General features: G+C 37.0%; 1 protein-coding gene across 1 annotated transcript; it reads right to left on the reverse strand.

Annotated features, from left to right (window-relative positions):
• Positions 1-19,340: 19,340 nt before the first annotated feature.
• Positions 19,341-20,710, reverse strand: LOC131626529 (F-box/FBD/LRR-repeat protein At3g52680-like). Its single transcript, XM_058897355.1, has 2 exons — positions 19,925-20,710; positions 19,341-19,613 (listed from the first exon to the last, which is right to left on the reverse strand). The coding sequence occupies exons 1-2, from the start codon at positions 20,708-20,710 to the stop codon at positions 19,341-19,343; spliced, it is 1,059 nt and encodes a 352-aa protein (XP_058753338.1).
• Positions 20,711-20,951: the final 241 nt, after the last annotated feature.

A 20,951-nucleotide genomic window follows, 5' to 3' on the forward strand; every position in this document is an offset into this window, starting at 1 on the left:
ACTCTCTACTGTCAAGATGGATGGCTCATGAGTAAAGATGAGAAGATTCGTCAGAAAGACGCTGCAATCAAGAGGTACATCAAAGAAAGCAAGAAAAAACCTGAAGGTTCAACAAGCAACGCTCCAACTCCTGACGATTGGAAGAATATTGTTGACAAGCTAAAGACCGAAAAGGCCGAATTGAAAGCTTACTATGGGAAAGAAATCATGAAGCTCAAACTGCACAATGCATTTGGTTCTTCGTCTGATGAAGATGCTTAGGATTGTTTAGCTTTTTATTTGCTTTTGTAAGGAGCTACGCTCCAATGTTGTAACATTTCCAATTATTGTAATAAAATAAAAAAAATGAATGAATAAAAGATTTGTTTGTGTTCAAATGTTTGCAAGAGAATAATCTTTAAAATATTTGGAAAAATCATAAATTTCTTTTTGCATGCATCATTCTGCATATCGAGTCTGTTGTATAGAGTCTCATCTTTTGGATCTTTCTCCAATAGATCGTCAAGTTGTCGCGTCTCAAAGTTTCTCGACCGCGCTCGCAATCAGATCACAGATACAATACTCGTTCAAGCAGAAGAAGAGTAATGGAACACTCTGAACAAAAGAATATTGAGCTCCGTGGTACAGTGACCACTCTTCAGGAAAAGTTGGAAAGTCTCACTACTCTGGTTGACTCTTTAATGGCCGCACAGAATCAGCCGCCGCCACCTAACAGTCAAGCAACAGTAACATCTGAGGTCACTACTCCAGTTTCTACGGTTGCATTCGGCATTCCATCTTTCTCCATGCCAGAAGGTTGGGGCACGCCTTTCAGCTTTGGTACAGGTTTCCGCCATAATGTTTCTGGGGTTCAAACATCCACAACTGAAGCGCCTGCTGCTCAGAGTTCACAGTTCACTCCAAATCAGGGGATAACTTTTTCTCAAGTTACTATGGCACTTTCTCAACCCACTATGACGGTTCCGACTCCTATGGTTCACACTGTTCTGTTGTACCCTAAATTTTGCCCCGACTTTTTATCTACATCATTTACATTTAGTATTCTTATTTTATCTCAAAAATCCAAAAAAATTATATGTAGTACTCATTTGCATCATTCTCATTCAAAAAATTGAAAAAAATATATATACATTCATTTCATAACATCATTTTAGAATTAATGGTTTTTGTCTATTCTTATTAATATTTTGGGATTTATAATTTTTATTTTAAATTCAATTTAAATTTAAATTGAGTTTTTAATTAAAATTAGTAAATCAATTTTATCATGTTATTTTGTTATTACTTGTTTTATTTTCTTTTATAGGTACAATTCAATAAAAGTGAAGATTATCTTTTGGTCCAATAAAGAGGAAAGATCTATTTGATTCCAGTTGGCCCATTTGCAAGTCATTGATCCAAGCCAACAAGTCAAACCATGAAGCCAATCTTTTGAGCCACATAAGCCAATTTTCGTTCAAGTCAGGAGGTGAAATTGGGCCCACAGAAAAATATTCCACTCGGTTATCACGCTTCCTGCATTCTTTGTTCTATACCAATATTTTTCACTACAGACAAAAGTTGACAAAATATCTTCCCAGCTCATCACCAATTCCTCACGCGTTTTCACCCCAATTTCCCTGAAAAAGTGGATCTGATTCTCTCCTCTGCTCACGCGTTTTTTCTCACACTACTACAACGAACTTTTGATTCCAAATCCTCTTAGAAATTCCTCTTCTAACCTCACTCACTCTCACCTATATAAGGACCTCACTGCATCAGTAAAAAAGGGGAGGAAGAAAATTGTATCAAAACTCTGCCAAAATACAACCACAATGCTTCCTCCAAAGTTCTGAGAAACAAATAATTCCCCGCCGTTCATAACAATCACTCACCATATAACCTTCAGCTTCCATTAAACTTCAAACACCAACCTTCTTCGTTCATCACCGACTTCACCTCATAATACATACAAACCTTCATACATCATTTACACTCAGAAATTTCTCAGAACCAAACACTTTCAATTTCATATCTCCTTCAAAACCTTCAACCAAATCACAACACCTTGCGGATCCACATATCCTTCAACACCGGCGTGATCCATTCTGCGACGCTAAGGCTCACGCGACACCGCACATCAACAAATCACCACAAAATTCAAACCCTCCATCTGCATAAACCGCAGCTTCTTCAACTCAAGCTATCATCATCGCACATCACTAACGGTTTCGACACTGCACAACAACTCACAATCAAAGATTTGCAGCACCACCGCATCGGATTCAATCTAAATACCTGCAACCTCAGCAACCTCGTCGGATTCAATCAGATCCATAAGTAACGCTTCAACAGAAGTTTCATAAACACAACTTCAGACTGCAATGCAACATCTCCTTCAACGGAGCGGTTCAATTCTGATCTCAGACACACCAGCAAATCGCGACGACGTTCAACATCACAACAATCACTTATTCATCGGTAACTATTCCATCCTTTACTCTTTCTGATCGGTGTTGAATCTGCATATTGCCGCTTTCGCTTTGCTGTTTGAAATATTGTTGGATCTCGCTGTGTATTCTATGCTATAGTTTGTTGGTGCCATGCTTGTTTCTTGATTGTATCCCATTTGAGTGTCTGTTTGAAATCGTGATTTAGCGTGAGAGATTTGAACTGAGCGTGAGGATTCTTGTTGTTGACTTGAGAGATGAACAGAGAGATCGTGAGAAAAACAGAGGAGATAGTTTGAGTGAGAGGCCGTGAGAGTTCTTTTGAGAGAGATAAGAGATGGATCGGACTCTCTCTTCATCTTTAGGGTTTAGTTTTTGTTTCATTCTTGTTATGGGCCGGATCCTATCCTTGGCCCAGTTTGTTTTTCCTTACTATTGCACCTTCCTTTTTGCAGATCCACCCCTTCTGTTGGCTGGATGTTTTGATTGTGGGCCAATTTCCTCAAGCCCAGCGAGACCTTCCTTTTCACACCCCATTTTACTTCTGTTTTTGAGCCCATTTGATTCTATTTTAATTTGTTTCTATATTATTTCACTAATTGTTTTATTATTATTTTCTTATATATCAAAAAATACAAAAATATGCTTAGTTAGATTTTATTTCTCTACTATTATTAAAAATACAAAAAAATATGTTTATCTATTTTGATTTTCTTTTAGAATTTAATATGTTTATTTTTATGTTTTCTTTAGTTAATTGTGATTAATATTTGTTAGTATGTTTTTTGTCATTTATTCATGCATCATTATATATATCCGTTGCTAATGTTTTCTTGACTTTTGTGAGGTACTACTATCATTGAGCCATTGGACTTTATTGTGGACATTTATAATTCATTTTAATTTTGTATATATTATCCTTTTACTTTCCGTTTTATTTTTCGATTGGGTTGTAATAATTCTTAGTTAATTTTCATCCCCATTCGTTTAAGTGTGTAATCCCCATCCCCGAAGCCTTGTAATAATTTTACCTCTTTCCTTTACCGCTTTATTTTATTATTGCTTGCATGCTTTTAACCGTTTTTCAAAATAAAAGAGAATTAGGACCTTAGCCGTTTTCTACCATAAGTCGATTGCACTTCACGCATCGCCATCAACCGTACTTACACATGCACACTTGCACGTACACTCTTATTTTACCTCTTTCATGTTCATTCCTTTATGTTTGAACCCTTATGCTTGTATGGATTTTACCTGTATGAGCTTGTATGTTTCCATTTACTTCTTTCCATCTTTTTAAATAAAATGTTCACCCCCGCATTACTTGGTCCATATACCAAGCACCCAACCAACTCTTTGTAAGTCGAGTGCCTTGCGCACCGCCATCGACCTGTTTTTTTCAAAACTCTTTTCATAATGAAACCTTGACTTTTGTTGAGTGATCTTCTTTAAAACTCTTTTGTGCACTTGCACTCCTTTTCTTTTAAAATTGTTTTAAAAACTTTTTTTTTTTTTTTCAAAACTTTTGAGCAGAACTACAAATGCTCTGACTTCTCCATTGCACTGAGGAGGTATGTAGGCACAAGACACAACGTCTTGCCGAGCAAACTTTTGTAAATAATCTTTTTCTTTTGTAAATAACTTTTTCTTTTCTTATTTCTTTTTTTAGCAAACAAAACCGCTTTAACTTTCAAACACAGATTTTCAAAAGGTTCCTGTGGAGTACCACAGATGTGAGGGGTGCTAACACCTTCCCCTTACATAACCAACCCCCGTATCCAGATTTCTTTTTGTGTGGTTTTTTCGAGTTTTTCCCCTTTCCTCTTTTGGAATAAAAAAGTTCGGTGGCGACTCTTGCTTTTTAACGATTTAAGTTAACCAAATGACTTAAACTCAAATTTTTGCCGCTACAGAAAAGTGGCGACTCTGCTGGGGACTATCTCTAAGTGGGTTTAGCCTATTTTGTTTATCTGTGTGTTTATGTTATTGCCATTTGTTTGCTTTTTGTATATATTTTTATGTGGTTACTTGGGTGATACTTTGTGATATGAGATAAAGTTCTAACCCGGACTTTTGTGAGTAACTTGAGATAGGAGGTGGTAAGACCAATAGTTGCATGTCAGGAGCGATCCTTAACATGAGCATCATATGGTGGAACCCCAATCAGTGGAGGCCTCATAGAAGGTAGTAGATGTTGTTACGAGCTATCGTAAGAACGCTATTATTTTCAATAGTGAGTGTCCGTAGAAGCTGAATGACCTAGAACCCTTTTAACCCATCTAAGCCTTTTTTAGGATGTAGCGCAGAAACAAGTTCAAGTACCAATTTGTTCTTGTTGTCATGCGATGCTACGCTCAGACGAGGTCTTTTTAGGAATATTATTGGTGCCCATGAGCAATTGTGTGTGCTGGTAGTATCCGATAGAAGATTGAAAACTCTGGGAACCTTTGTAGAACCCGTTTGGCAGGTACAAAATTCCCTAGTACATACCTTTGTGGGTTGTTCTTAATCTTGACTCCATGCTCGTGACTTTGAACCTTGTTTGTGTGACCCTGTGAGACCTTGATTATGATGGATACATAAACCAAGCATTCGTTTGATTTCCAAGGAACTCATAGGTCTTTCTTTGTAAACATCATAAGTTTCATCAAACTCAATGGATCTTGGGTGTTGATAGGGTGAAAACCCTAATCCACCAAAATGGATGATTGATCTTGATGATAACTTAATCAATGCTTTCATCAAATTTAGGATTTACTTCCTTCATGCTTTGATGTTTACAAATTAATAACTTGAATTCTTTGAAAATCAAACAACATTGCATTTGCATTGCATCATTTGCATATTTCATGCATTTATCCAGGTTGTCCAGAAAACTTATTCTTGTCTGTCTCCATCTTCAGAGCCGTCTGTCTACCGTCAAGCTGATTCCTCGACACATTGAACTAGAAACATGTATCTGAAGAGTATGGAAGAACTTCAACAAGACCAAGAGTTGCTAAGAGCAGAGGTTAGCCAGTTGAAAATACAGATGGATCAGATTATGGAAACCCTGCAAGTCTTGTTGAAGAGAGAATGCAACTTTCCTCCGATTATTACAAAGCAAGTGGATACTCATTTAGCCTTTTCCGTTGCTACTTCAAATCAAGGGCAACCATCTGTTATGTCATGTGATTCATATTTTGGAGTAGAGAAGGAAACACCTATTTGCTTTCCTCAATCAGTGCTTCGTAGGACTCTGCATCAACGTCCATTGTCTGTTCCTTCTCAAGGTAACAAAAAGCAGAAACAAGATCGGAATCGCGATAGGACTCACTTTGATCCTATTCCTATGTCATACACTGAACTGTATCCTACTTTGGTCCGGAAAGGGTTAATTACAACAAGAGCCATGCCTCCTCCTCGAAACCCTCCCTCAATAGGATTTCGGCCTGATCTTCATTGTGAGTTTCATCAGGGTGGTGCTGGCCATGATTTAGAACATTGTTATGCTTTGAAGACCTTGGTGCAAGAGTTGGTTAGATCAAAGATGCTATCTTTCAGGGATATGGGTCCTAACGTTGTCACTAATCCTTTGCCAGATCAAAGTGGCTGAAGACAAGTCAAAGCCAGATGGTCTCCTAAAGCCAAGTGTTTCAGACAGGATAGCTCATCCTTGTTGCTGATTAATCACTAGGCCTTTGTTTCTTTACTGTTTGCATTTCCTTCATTGTATATTTTGCTTTCAATCTTTGTTTGTTCCTGAATGTTAACTTTAATGAAATGAGCATTGCATATTTTGAATTCATTCACATCTACTACTATGTTTATGCCTTCTTTTACAAAATTTTCTTCCATTTGCTTTCTCTATCAAACTTGTGTTTTATGCAAAGATTGGAGGGAGGATGATGACAACAAAATACCCAAGTTGTTGAACTGTATGCTTTCAAATAAAACTTTGCTGATGATATACAGGCATTGCTTCAATTCCCAAACACTGGAGAAATAAGGAAGTTAATCCCTTGTCAACCCCTTTGAGCCTTCGAAGTAGGAGTTTCTTTCTGTACGAAAAAACCCGCATTTTAAACCTGGGGCAGGGTAGTTCTCAGTTAATTTGGTTGTGCATTCTATTTTAAGAGAATCATTCAGTACACCTTTCAACAAAGGTTTTAATCGCAAGCGTTCCTCTGCACACATCAAAGAAGTGTTGGAGATGTCAATCAAAAGCCAATGATGGTTCATCAGTCATTAAGCAAGGCAGTCACTATCTTTCAAAAAAAAAAAAAGTATCAAAAAAATAGAATCAAAGAATAGCCTGCTAAGTCAAGACCAAAAGTGACTTAGGCAAAAACAAGGTCATCCCGCTGACTGTAAGTTCAAAAATAAACAGTTCAGGCAAAAGTTAGGGATATCAAAAGAAAAAGTTGAAAAAAGAGAAGTCAATAAATTTCTAAACAACACAATGTTGTGACTACCAAAAGGAAGAAGTGACTGCCATCTCAAAAGTTCTATTTGCTTGTGAAACTATCATGATCAAAGGTGTAATTCCAAAAAGACTCTTGAAACCTGAATGCATAAGTTGAGTTAACTGAGTGTTAGGACTGGAGATCATTACGAAGATGGGTGGGTACAATCAAATTTTGAGCCTTATATCCTTTGTTTTTGAAACCGTGAACCTGACCACGTTACAACCTTTAAAAGACCTAATTGAAGCAAGGTTTGTTTGAAAGCATACTACAACAAGGTTGCGTAACCTGACTCCCATGAGATTTGCCAATCATTTGTTTTGATATCATGCCTTTGCTTTATCTTTCAATGTCTTAACCTTTATGTCTTGACCAGTGATTCCACTTTGCTTTACATCAATAACATCATTCCAATAATGACTTTGATTTCAAAAAAATGCTTTGAGCATTGCATTAAAATTACCATTCTTGAATGAACATTTTATTTGCAAGTAAGCACTCATCTTTCAGGAAGTTCAAACAGTCGAGAAACTTGATCAGTGATCCTATCAGGGGCACGTTACTTCAAGATCCTGTTGTTCAGACGTCCAGTCAAGTTTTGTTGATCAGAATATCATTTCAAGACTTATACTGGGGCAAGCCATCCCAACATGTATTTCAAGAATTGAAGCCATGATCAGTTCATCCCCAGTACAATTCAACTGAAACCATGATCAGTTAACTTGCAACAATTAGTCAATCAGGGGCAATCTTCATCATCAATCCCCAAGCAGTTTATCAGTCCTTCCCAAAAGGATCATCAGTTTGATACAGTTACCAATGTAATAGGAGTGTGTTTAAGCATCTTCTTCCCAAGCAGAGTTGGAAGAGTTCCCGTGTTGAGGAATCAGAGCTCCAATCTTGCCTCACAAAAGAGTCTACCTCAGTTGTCACACACAATTGCATTGCATTGATCATATATCATGCATAGAAAAATTCAACATCATGCATTGAAACAAAATTCATGCTCATTTACATTCTCCGAGGTCCTGTTGCTATCAACATCTTCACCTTGAGATCAAAGTCCAACTTATTTGGCACCTATCCAAAACAGATACTTGTTTGTCTTCTCTGTCTAGTGTTGTTCCTTGATGTATCCATTCTTCATTCAGTGCCATTCCTGGATGTTATGTTCTCTCTCTCTTCTTTCAATGCCATTCCTGAAAGATTTCCACCATGCTTTATCTTGGTTCTCTTCAATCATGTTTTATCTTGATTGCCTCCGATCATGCTTTATCCTGATCGCTTTCGACCATGGTTTATCTTGTTTCCCTTCAATCATGTTTTATCTTGATTGCCTCCGATCATGCTTTATCCTGATCGCTTTCGACCATGCTTTATCTTGGTTCCTTTCAATCATGTTTTATCTTGATTGCCTCCGATCATGCTTTATCCTGATCGCTTACACCATGTTTTATCTTGGTTCCCTTCAATCATGTTTTATCTTGATTGCCTCCGATCATGCTTTATCCTGATCGCTTACACCATGTTTTATCTTGGTTCCCTTCAATCATGTTTTATCTTGATTGCCTCCGATCATGCTTTATCCTGATCGCTTACACCATGTTTTATCTTGGTTCCCTTCAATCATGTTTTATCTTGATTGCCTCCAATCATGCTTTATCCTGATCGCTTACACCATGTTTTATCTTGGTTCCCTTCAATCATGTTTTATCTTGATTGCCTCCGATCATGCTTTATCCTGATCGCTTACACCATGTTTTATCTTGGTTCCCTTCAATCATGTTTTATCTTGATTGCCTCCAATCATGCTTTATCCTGATCGCTTACACCATGTTTTATCTTGGTTACCTTCAATCATGTTTTATCTTGATTGTCATTTGATGCTGCTTCGTTCATGCTTTATCTTGAACGTCTCTGATACATTCTTCTCAAAGTTCAATCATGTTTTACTCTTGATTACCTTTGATGCCATTCAATCATGTTTTATCTTGATTGTCATGGATTTTATCCAATCATGTTTTATCTTGATTGCCCTTAACGTTATCCATTCATGATTTATCTTGAATGCTTCATATATTCTCTCCTCGAAGTCCGATCATGTTTTATCTTGATTGCCTTTGTTGTGTATCTTCCTTTCCAAATTCATTCTCGTTTTACTCTTGAATGATTTTTGATGTGGGTTTCAGAGATCTTTCATTCTGAATTTCTCTGTTGATCTTCTGTCCAGATTTCCTTTCATGTTTTACTCTTGAAAGCTTCTGTTGACTGTCTCTTTCCCTTGTGAAGTCCAGTTTTATTCCTGGATGACGCTTATCTTTTCCCCAGCTGTTTCTTTTAGTCGAGTCTATTCCCCTGCGGAGTTCTTGTGTCGTGTACCATGTTTCTCCATCAATAGTTTGTCTCTCGTGGCGCTTTATTCCCCACAGAGATTCGAGTCTGTCTCATATCATATCATACAAAAAAAAAACAAAAACAAAAAGTCCCTGCATTCATGGCATAACATAGCATTGCATCAAGAGGGCAAAATTCAGGTTTTTTAAGTATTTAATTACCTTCTGCCACTGATATCTTGATGACTAAGTCATTCAAGCTGTCTGGCTAAAGATAATTAAATAGGGGCAGCTGTTGTACCCTAAATTTTGCCCCGACTTTTTATCTACATCATTTACATTTAGTATTCTTATTTTATCTCAAAAATCCAAAAAAATTATATGTAGTACTCATTTGCATCATTCTCATTCAAAAAATTGAAAAAAATATATATACATTCATTTCATAACATCATTTTAGAATTAATGGTTTTTGTCTATTCTTATTAATATTTTGGGATTTATAATTTTTATTTTAAATTCAATTTAAATTTAAATTGAGTTTTTAATTAAAATTAGTAAATCAATTTTATCATGTTATTTTGTTATTACTTGTTTTATTTTCTTTTATAGGTACAATTCAATAAAAGTGAAGATTATCTTTTGGTCCAATAAAGAGGAAAGATCTATTTGATTCCAGTTGGCCCATTTGCAAGTCATTGATCCAAGCCAACAAGTCAAACCATGAAGCCAATCTTTTGAGCCACATAAGCCAATTTTCGTTCAAGTCAGGAGGTGAAATTGGGCCCACAGAAAAATATTCCACTCGGTTATCACGCTTCCTGCATTCTTTGTTCTATACCAATATTTTTCACTACAGACAAAAGTTGACAAAATATCTTCCCAGCTCATCACCAATTCCTCACGCGTTTTCACCCCAATTTCCCTGAAAAAGTGGATCTGATTCTCTCCTCTGCTCACGCGTTTTTTCTCACACTACTACAACGAACTTTTGATTCCAAATCCTCTTAGAAATTCCTCTTCTAACCTCACTCACTCTCACCTATATAAGGACCTCACTGCATCAGTAAAAAAGGGGAGGAAGAAAATTGTATCAAAACTCTGCCAAAATACAACCACAATGCTTCCTCCAAAGTTCTGAGAAACAAATAATTCCCCGCCGTTCATAACAATCACTCACCATATAACCTTCAGCTTCCATTAAACTTCAAACACCAACCTTCTTCGTTCATCACCGACTTCACCTCATAATACATACAAACCTTCATACATCATTTACACTCAGAAATTTCTCAGAACCAAACACTTTCAATTTCATATCTCCTTCAAAACCTTCAACCAAATCACAACACCTTGCGGATCCACATATCCTTCAACACCGGCGTGATCCATTCTGCGACGCTAAGGCTCACGCGACACCGCACATCAACAAATCACCACAAAATTCAAACCCTCCATCTGCATAAACCGCAGCTTCTTCAACTCAAGCTATCATCATCGCACATCACTAACGGTTTCGACACTGCACAACAACTCACAATCAAAGATTTGCAGCACCACCGCATCGGATTCAATCTAAATACCTGCAACCTCAGCAACCTCGTCGGATTCAATCAGATCCATAAGTAACGCTTCAACAGAAGTTTCATAAACACAACTTCAGACTGCAATGCAACATCTCCTTCAACGGAGCGGTTCAATTCTGATCTCAGACACACCAGCAAATCGCGACGACGTTCAACATCACAACAATCACTTATTCATCGGTAACTATTCCATCCTTTACTCTTTCTGATCGGTGTTGAATCTGCATATTGCCGCTTTCGCTTTGCTGTTTGAAATATTGTTGGATCTCGCTGTGTATTCTATGCTATAGTTTGTTGGTGCCATGCTTGTTTCTTGATTGTATCCCATTTGAGTGTCTGTTTGAAATCGTGATTTAGCGTGAGAGATTTGAACTGAGCGTGAGGATTCTTGTTGTTGACTTGAGAGATGAACAGAGAGATCGTGAGAAAAACAGAGGAGATAGTTTGAGTGAGAGGCCGTGAGAGTTCTTTTGAGAGAGATAAGAGATGGATCGGACTCTCTCTTCATCTTTAGGGTTTAGTTTTTGTTTCATTCTTGTTATGGGCCGGATCCTATCCTTGGCCCAGTTTGTTTTTCCTTACTATTGCACCTTCCTTTTTGCAGATCCACCCCTTCTGTTGGCTGGATGTTTTGATTGTGGGCCAATTTCCTCAAGCCCAGCGAGACCTTCCTTTTCACACCCCATTTTACTTCTGTTTTTGAGCCCATTTGATTCTATTTTAATTTGTTTCTATATTATTTCACTAATTGTTTTATTATTATTTTCTTATATATCAAAAAATACAAAAATATGCTTAGTTAGATTTTATTTCTCTACTATTATTAAAAATACAAAAAAATATGTTTATCTATTTTGATTTTCTTTTAGAATTTAATATGTTTATTTTTATGTTTTCTTTAGTTAATTGTGATTAATATTTGTTAGTATGTTTTTTGTCATTTATTCATGCATCATTATATATATCCGTTGCTAATGTTTTCTTGACTTTTGTGAGGTACTACTATCATTGAGCCATTGGACTTTATTGTGGACATTTATAATTCATTTTAATTTTGTATATATTATCCTTTTACTTTCCGTTTTATTTTTCGATTGGGTTGTAATAATTCTTAGTTAATTTTCATCCCCATTCGTTTAAGTGTGTAATCCCCATCCCCGAAGCCTTGTAATAATTTTACCTCTTTCCTTTACCGCTTTATTTTATTATTGCTTGCATGCTTTTAACCGTTTTTCAAAATAAAAGAGAATTAGGACCTTAGCCGTTTTCTACCATAAGTCGATTGCACTTCACGCATCGCCATCAACCGTACTTACACATGCACACTTGCACGTACACTCTTATTTTACCTCTTTCATGTTCATTCCTTTATGTTTGAACCCTTATGCTTGTATGGATTTTACCTGTATGAGCTTGTATGTTTCCATTTACTTCTTTCCATCTTTTTAAATAAAATGTTCACCCCCGCATTACTTGGTCCATATACCAAGCACCCAACCAACTCTTTGTAAGTCGAGTGCCTTGCGCACCGCCATCGACCTGTTTTTTTCAAAACTCTTTTCATAATGAAACCTTGACTTTTGTTGAGTGATCTTCTTTAAAACTCTTTTGTGCACTTGCACTCCTTTTCTTTTAAAATTGTTTTAAAAACTTTTTTTTTTTTTTTCAAAACTTTTGAGCAGAACTACAAATGCTCTGACTTCTCCATTGCACTGAGGAGGTATGTAGGCACAAGACACAACGTCTTGCCGAGCAAACTTTTGTAAATAATCTTTTTCTTTTGTAAATAACTTTTTCTTTTCTTATTTCTTTTTTTAGCAAACAAAACCGCTTTAACTTTCAAACACAGATTTTCAAAAGGTTCCTGTGGAGTACCACAGATGTGAGGGGTGCTAACACCTTCCCCTTACATAACCAACCCCCGTATCCAGATTTCTTTTTGTGTGGTTTTTTCGAGTTTTTCCCCTTTCCTCTTTTGGAATAAAAAAGTTCGGTGGCGACTCTTGCTTTTTAACGATTTAAGTTAACCAAATGACTTAAACTCAAATTTTTGCCGCTACATGTTCCTTACGGAGACAATGAGGTTTATCATGATCAGGGTGATAGCACAAATCAGCGAAGCCTTGTAGGAGATCTCCAAGAACAATTCAACAAGATTCAGCTGGAAGTTAAAGCTATTCGGGGAAAAGATTTGTTTGGAAAGAATGCCCAGGAGCTATGTTTGGTTCCCAGTGTACAAATACCAGCTAAATTCAAGGTCCCAGACTTTGAGAAGTATAAAGGTAGTTCTTGTCCGCAAAGCCATCTTGTGATGTATGCCAGGAAGATGTCTACTTATGCAGATAATCATCAGTTGCTTATCCATTACTTTCAAGACAGTTTAACTGGTGCCGCACTGAAGTGGTACACAGGTTTGGATAGCACCAATATTCGGACTTTCAACGACCTAGGTGAGGCCTTTGTCCGACAATACAAGTATAACTCGGATATGGCTCCAGACAGAGATCAACTTCGGTCCATGGCTCAGAAAGATCATGAAGCTTTCAAAGAGTATGCCCAACGATGGAGAGAAACTGCTGCTCAGATTAATCCACCGTTAAAAGAGAAAGAGATGACAAAGATCTTCTTGAATACTCTCGGTCCGTTTTACTATGAACGCATGATTGCTAGTGCTCCAAGTGATTTCACCGAAATGGTAAACATGGGGATGCGTCTAGAAGAAGGAGTCCGAACCGGACGTCTGACTAAAGAAGGTGGATCTTCAAGTGGAATCAAAAAGTTTGGAAGTGGTTTCCCAAAGAAGAAAGAACAAAGTGTTGACATGGTATCCCAAGGGAAGCCAAGAGGAAACGTCAATCGTCGACAACAGATTGCTGCTATTGCGCCAGTTGTTAATACATCACCTAATCCGGGATTCACTCCTCAGTTTCAACAACAACAGCCTCGACAACAGGCTCAGCAGTTAAACAATAATCAGAATCGAGTACAAAGAACTCCACAGTTCGATCCGATTCCGATGACCTACACAGAATTGTACCCTGCACTGATTGAAAGAGGCCTTATTCAAACTAAAGCACCACCACCAGTACCTGAGAGACTCCCATGGTGGTACAAAGCTGAGGTTTCATGCCCTTATCATCAAGGGGCACCTGGCCATGATCTTGAGCTTTGCATAGCTTTGAAATATGAAGTTCAGAGGTTGGTTAGATCTAATCTCCTCTCTTTCAGAAATTTGAATCCTAATGTGCAAGCAAATCCGCTGCCCAATCATGGAGGGCATGTTGTAAACATGGTATATGGATGTCCTGGCCAATACCGAGTCTATAATATCAACTTCTCAAGAGCAGATTTGGTACAAATGCACGCCACTCTTTGTCGGGGGCAGAATTTTCGCCAACATCAATACGGTTCCTGTAGAATATGTTGTGTGGATCCTCACGGGTGTTCGATTGTGAGAAGAGATCTCCAAGTTTTGCTAGATAATGGTACTATTGAGATCTACAGAAATAGGGATGAAAATGAAGTTAACATGATAGGATGTTATCCGCATGAGCTTTTAGTCTCAGATATCAACTCGGAAATGCCTACAGTTAACGTCATCGTTCCTCATTTCAACATGCCTGAGCGCATGGAAGTTACTTACAACAAGCCGAAGGTTCCTGTTGCTCCTTTAATCATTTGTCTACCTGGACCTGTTCCTTATGACTCTGACAAGGCAGTTCCATACAACTACAATGCAACAATGATAAAGGATGGACAAGAAGTTCCTTTACCAACTCTCTCATCTGTCGAAAACATCGCTGATGTGAGTCGAGTAACAAGAAGTGGACGTGTGTATACTCCGCTACCTCCAAAGCAGCCTGTTGCTCCTGTTACCGGGCAAAATCCTGTCAATACACCAGTAGGGAATCCTGTGGAAACTCCTGTCAGTAATCCAAACACTGATGTTGGTCAATCCAGTGGAACCAATGTCAATCCCGATTTTGATGAAATTTTGAAGCTTATCAAAAGAAGTGAATACAAGATCGTGGATCAGCTTATGCAGACTCCTTCAAAAATCTCAATACTTTCATTGCTGTTGAATTCAGAAGCCCACAGGGAAGCCCTGATGAAAGTCTTAGATCAAGCTTTTGTAGATCATGATGTGACTGTTGACCACTTTGATGGGATAATAGCCAACATAACAGCTTGTAACAATTTAAGCTTCTGTGATGAAGAACTCCCCGAGGAGGGTAAAAATCACAATCTTGCTTTGCACATTTCTATGAACTGTCAGTCAGACTCTTTGTCCAATGTGTTAGTAGACACCGGATCTTCCTTGAATGTTATGCCAAAGACGACTCTTGCTCGTTTGTCTTACCAAGGAATGCCTATGAAGTTCAGTGGGGTAGTAGTCAAAGCATTTGATGGATCGCGAAAATCGGTTATTGGCGAAGTCAACCTTCCCATGACAATTGGTCCACATACGTTCCAAATCATCTTCCAGGTCATGGACATACAAGCTGCTTATAGCTGTCTGTTAGGACGACCATGGATCCATGAAGCAGGGGCAGTAACTTCTACGCTCCACCAAAAGTTAAAGTTTGTAACAAATGGAAAATTGGTAACAATAAGTGGAGAACAAGCCTTGATGGTGAGTCATTTATCCAATTTCTCTTTCATAAGTGCCGATAATGAGGAAGGAACTCAGTTCCAAGGTCTCTCTTTAGAAGACGAATCTTCCAAGAAGAAAGCATCGATCTCTTCATACAAAGAGGCGGTAAAAGTAGTGAAAGATGGAACTACCACTGGCTGGGGGCAAGTTGTGATCCCTACTAAGAATGAAACCAGAGCAGGTCTCGGATGTTCACCAACATTCTCAAACTACACCAAGAAAGATGAAACCCTTCGTCCGATCAAAGAACCAACTTTGTATAATATTGCTTCTTAAAATTGTATGCATCAAGACCCACATCTGCAGAAACAAATCCAACCATAAATAAGCCTCTTGAAGGTCTCTTCAATGTCTGACTCAGTGATGGCAGAGTTTTCATCAGCAAAATCGCCATTCTACAATAGCTTAATCCTTTTACGGTAGGCAACTTGAACTTCTTCTGCTAATGACAAAATTACAATTACATGCCAAACCAAATAGGTTAAACATAATGCATTATTTTGTTATCCATTTTTATAGCTCAACTGTTCTAATGATACACATAGTGCATTATTTTGTTATCCATTTTATGCTAATGATGACAAATTTACAATTACAGGCTAAACCAAATTGGATAAACATAGTGCATTATTTTGCTATCAATTTTTAAAGCTCAATTGTTCTAATAGTACACATAGTGCATTATTTTGTTATCCATTTCATGCTATTGAAATTAAAACTAGACATTATCATTCTAGATATTCAACAATCGAGTTACTGTGAAATTTAAACTAAAACACCATTGAAAAATATTGAACAACTAGCATTCCATTGATAGAAAAAAGAATTACGCAAATCTACCATATGATGTTAAACTATTCAATACTTATAGAAGGTGTAATTAGTTAGATCTAAGAACTAACTTATACTAACAGAAAGTAGTTATATTAGTTACAACATAGCTCCACTTGATAGTTTCATCCATAGTGAAGTTAACTTGTTGGGAAAGTAACTTCATTAATCTCTAATATCTTCTTATGTTCAACATTCCCCCTCAAGTTGGAATAGATACCAATCGTTCCTAACTTGTTTTGAAGATTATTGAAAGGTCCTATGTGCAAAGATTTGGTCATTATGTCTTCTACTTGTTCTTTCAACGCAACTGGAAGCAAGTGAAATATTCTTTATCGTACATTGTCTCTAACTACATGGAATTCAATCTCTATATGTTTAATTTTCTCATGGTAGACAAATTTGTAGGTATGTGGAGTGCTGATTTGTTATCACAATAGATATACAAGGATCACTATGAAGGTTGCATTATTGGGTTTAGTGCATAATGAGTAGTCAGATTTTGATTGAACATAACCTGCAAACTTGTTTGAGACCATATAGGGACATAAGTTTGCACATCATGTCAGGCTGAGGTAAAACAAGACCAAGAAGAACATGCATATATATTTCTTCATTGAGGTCACCATGCAAGGAAGATGTGTTGACATCGAGCTAAAATAATGGCTAGTCTTGAGAAGCTTCGATGGCCATGAAATTCTTATGGTTGTCATTTTGACAGCTGAACCGAAGGTGTCAAGGTAGTCTGGGCCTTCAATTTGAGTAAAACCCTTAGCTACCAAATGTTCCTTATATCTTTCCAATAGAAACATTAGCATGTAACTTGAGTTTAAACACCCATCTACATTCAATGTCATTTTTGTGTTTAGACAAGGGAACAAGTTTCCATGTGTTGGTCTTCATAAGGGCAATTAATTTAGTTTAAATTAATTTACTCCAGTTCTCATCATATATGGTTTCCTCACAAGTGTTTGGTTCAGATATGGAAGTTATGTTGAGAATGTATTAAGCATGTGTGTTAGGTAAGTTATGATAAGATATAGAATATGAGAGATGGTACTTACTTGAAAAAGAAGTCGGAAGTTCATCTGAATTAGGAAAATGAGTTGCATTTTAAATCAAGTTGCAATGATAATCTTGTAGGAATATATGAAGGTGAATGGTTCGAGAAGATCTCCTAGGTTGAAAGGAATTATCAAGTAATGTGATGGATGGAATGTTGACATGTGAATGATTTGTGTTAGCATTTTGAGGGTTAGGAGAAGGTGAATTATTTGTAGTTGATGAAGTTTCATGTGTATAAATATTGGATAGATCATTATCTGATGTAACATTATGATGAGGAGTATGAGAGTTGGGATCTAATGTGACATTGTTGGGAGGTCGGCTTTGTGGAAAGATATTATTTCTCCTAGATATGGTGCTTAGGTAAGAAGGTCCCTGTTAGGAGTCAGGGAGATCAGGTGTATAAGGGTCTCTCGTTGGTGGAAAGGGGTATCTAATATAGGGTAGTCTTTTGGCCAGCACTCTAATTGGTTCACTGCTTCTTGTTAAAAGGTGGTGGATGGATGGTACGAATACCAAGTTTTGGCATGATGTATGGGTTGGGTCTTCCCCGTTGTGTGTATCTTTTAAGAGGCTATTTCTTACCTCAGAGCAAAAGTGTTTGGTAATGGGTTTGACGGGTAATCGGGTAAGTGGTGTTTTGGTTTGGCATTTTGGCTAGAGACATTAGTTCCTTGTTTGGGAGTCAGAGTTATTGGAGGAGTTTCTGAGTTTAATTACAAGGGTGGTCCAATAAGGTATGGTGGATGCTTGAGAGTGAGTCCCTGATCCTTCGAGGGGTTTCTCTTTGAGGTCAACCAATGTTAAGTTATCTAATTTTATAGGGTGAGGAAGTGTGTTCGTTGCAAATGATACATGGCTTGGTTAGGGCCTGGAAGTCTTAGGGGCCTTCAAAAATGGTGGCTTTCTCTTGGCAGATGTTGTAGAATAGATTGTCGAGCAGGAAAAACATGTCTAGGCTTCAAATTTTATCTATTATCTCTAGTGGGTTGTGAGGTCTGCTCTGGTCAATTGGAGTTTGTGAAACACCTGATTCTTCAGTGTAAGATGGCGTCCTCTTTTTGGTATAATGTGTTTAGAGGGTATGCTTGTTCCCCTTTTCTTTTTCGATCTTAGAGAGGTGTTTGAGGTTGTTCTAGGTTTTGGGTGGAGTAAGAAGTCTCAGTTAGGACTGGTTATGATCTGGCATGCAATTGTCTAGGTAATCTGGAAATGGTGGAATAAAGTTATCTTTTCGCATGAAAGAAAATCGGTCGATCACTCGATGAATTTGATTATCAATTTGGCTGGAAGTGAGCTCATGCCCATACTTCAGGTTTTATATTTTTTTCTCGCGAACTATGAGCGTGACTTGATCTAGTGCCAACGTTTTTAAGGATGAGCTGAGTAGACAAACTTAGTTATAAACATTTATTTCGATAAGTATAAATGCTATAACCTACAAATAAATTGTTTATCCAATCAAAGCAATATGATGTGGCCCCTTAGCAAAGGAGATGGTAAGCAATATGATGAGATGGAACAAAAGTTGATTAAGATAGAAAAGTCATACATTTCTAATAGACTAAATTAATAAAGTGTACCCTACATTTTAGTGCTTATCCTACATTTTAGTGTTTATTATTTAATCACAACTCAAAAACAACCAAACCAACCCGATGTATAGATGTAAACTTCGCAGATTAATAATACAACTATAAAATTATAGTTCTTTTATAATTTAGTTATAAATTTGAATTTGAACATTTCAACCATTGCTTATTTTTCTCTTGGCATACATCCAGATGCTCAAACTAAAAATACCCTCTTTCTTAAATCGAAAATAAAAATCTTGATAAATATAGCTAAAAAAAGAGAAAGTAAAAATGGTGATAAATAATATGAATTTAAATTGCGTATATATAAAAGTCAATATAAAATCGAAAACAAACAAAATAAGGAGTTCTTGTGTTTCAAGTACACCATCAAATCCCTCCATCATACCTATTTTAGGCCACTCAATCAAATACAAGTTTACAACTCCTTAAAGATAGAGATAGTTTCTGTAATACTTGATACTTTGTGTTTATATCTATGGTAGAGGAGCTGTGAATTGTCATGGCGAGTAATACTTTTGAATTTCGCATAACATATTCTGCAAATTGTAGCTCAGAGCTTGTGCCTCTATAAAATCTAATCAAACAAGTTTTGAGCTGAGACGAAAGACATTCCGGAATAGTTTGTGGCTCCTCCCAATTCTTGTCGTCGATTTCATTTTCATTTTGTATTTCCTAAAGAAATTCAAGTAAAACAGTGAGTGTCTTAATAATAATAAAAGTTATAAAGTAAAATTATCTATAAAACCAACCTCATGAATGATAAGATGTTGAAGTTTCGGACTTTGTTGAAGCAATTTTAGTATCCACTCCCATTTCTGGTGCCAAGTTTGTTTAAAGGTAAAGAAGAGCTTCAATTGAGTCAGATTGTAAAACATAGGGAGTTGACCAATGCTAATAAGTGGTACCTTCATGAATTACATCCCAAAACATTAGAAAGGAATAATCATTTTTATGATTTATGAAATTTAAAGTGACAAGCATACCTCGTTTACATTGAGAATGAGTGCCCTGGAAAAGCATAAGAAAGGAATAAGTTCAATGTCAGAGATATTAGCTCTGACTAAGTTGAGTAAACTTTTATTCATTTCACTTGTTTGTGGAATAACCCGCCTACCAAAAATTTGATGCACATCATTTATTTCCAATTCCTCTAGATTGGGAAAGGATAAGAAAAAGTTGATCATAGAACTAGTATGGATGAAATTAATAGTATCCAAATGAAGAGTTTTGATAGAAGAAACATTAATTCGAGGAAGGTCTCGTTCCTTAATGATTACGTTTGTTAACTTGAGAACGGTGAGAGTCTTGCAAGTGAGTATGTTTGAAAGATAGGTCTTCTCTAAAGTGGAAGACAACATGTTAAGTTCTAGGGTTTCGACTCCTCTTTGTGTTGCTGCCGTGATAAGAGGGTTGTAAGCTTCGGGTTCGTTACAAAAGAGGCGGAATAACGGTATTGGATATTCGGGGTCGCGACATTGAAGAGCTGACCATAGATGATGGGATTTGATGAAGGGTTTGTACATGATGTAAGAGGGGACATGACGGAATATTGTTTTCCACCTCTTTGAGAGGGTGCTAGTGACTACTGTTAATTTGGTTGGGAGAAAAGAGAGAATGTGACAGAGAATTGGGTCAGGAAGGTCGCTAATCCTATCTTTGGTAGTATAAAATTGCAATCGTCTCTTTGAACCCCATCCCGATGGCAGCATACGAGAAAGGTCATTAGTCATATCTCTGGTGGAACACGATCTTCGCAACCGTTTAGACATTGCAGTTGCAATATCAAAAGGAATGATGCTTGTATAAATCGTAAAGGAAAAATCATGAATAAAGAAATCCCATACTTTATACAAGGAGGACAAAGATCTAATGCTGGAATAAATCTCTACTAAAAATAATAAGAATCTAAAAAATCTTCACTAATAACAATATACGGATATAAAAAAAATCTTCATTAACTCTGAAACAAATCTCTACTGATTATGAAACAAATCAAGAGGTAAAAGAATA

The sequence above is a fragment of the Vicia villosa genome, unplaced genomic scaffold (assembly GCF_029867415.1).
Source record: "Vicia villosa cultivar HV-30 ecotype Madison, WI unplaced genomic scaffold, Vvil1.0 ctg.000303F_1_1_1, whole genome shotgun sequence".
In the NCBI taxonomy this organism is placed as follows: Eukaryota; Viridiplantae; Streptophyta; class Magnoliopsida; order Fabales; family Fabaceae; genus Vicia; species Vicia villosa.

Bases quoted from the DNA above. Each gene is read 5' to 3' on its own strand.
- LOC131626529 (XM_058897355.1), bottom strand. From the start codon at position 20,710: ATGTCTAAACGGTTGCGAAGATCGTGTTCCACCAGAGATATGACTAAT. The intron at 19,614-19,924 runs GTATGCTTGTCA...GAATTTCTTTAG, and splicing joins TCATTCTCAATGTAAACGAG to GAAATACAAAATGAAAATGA.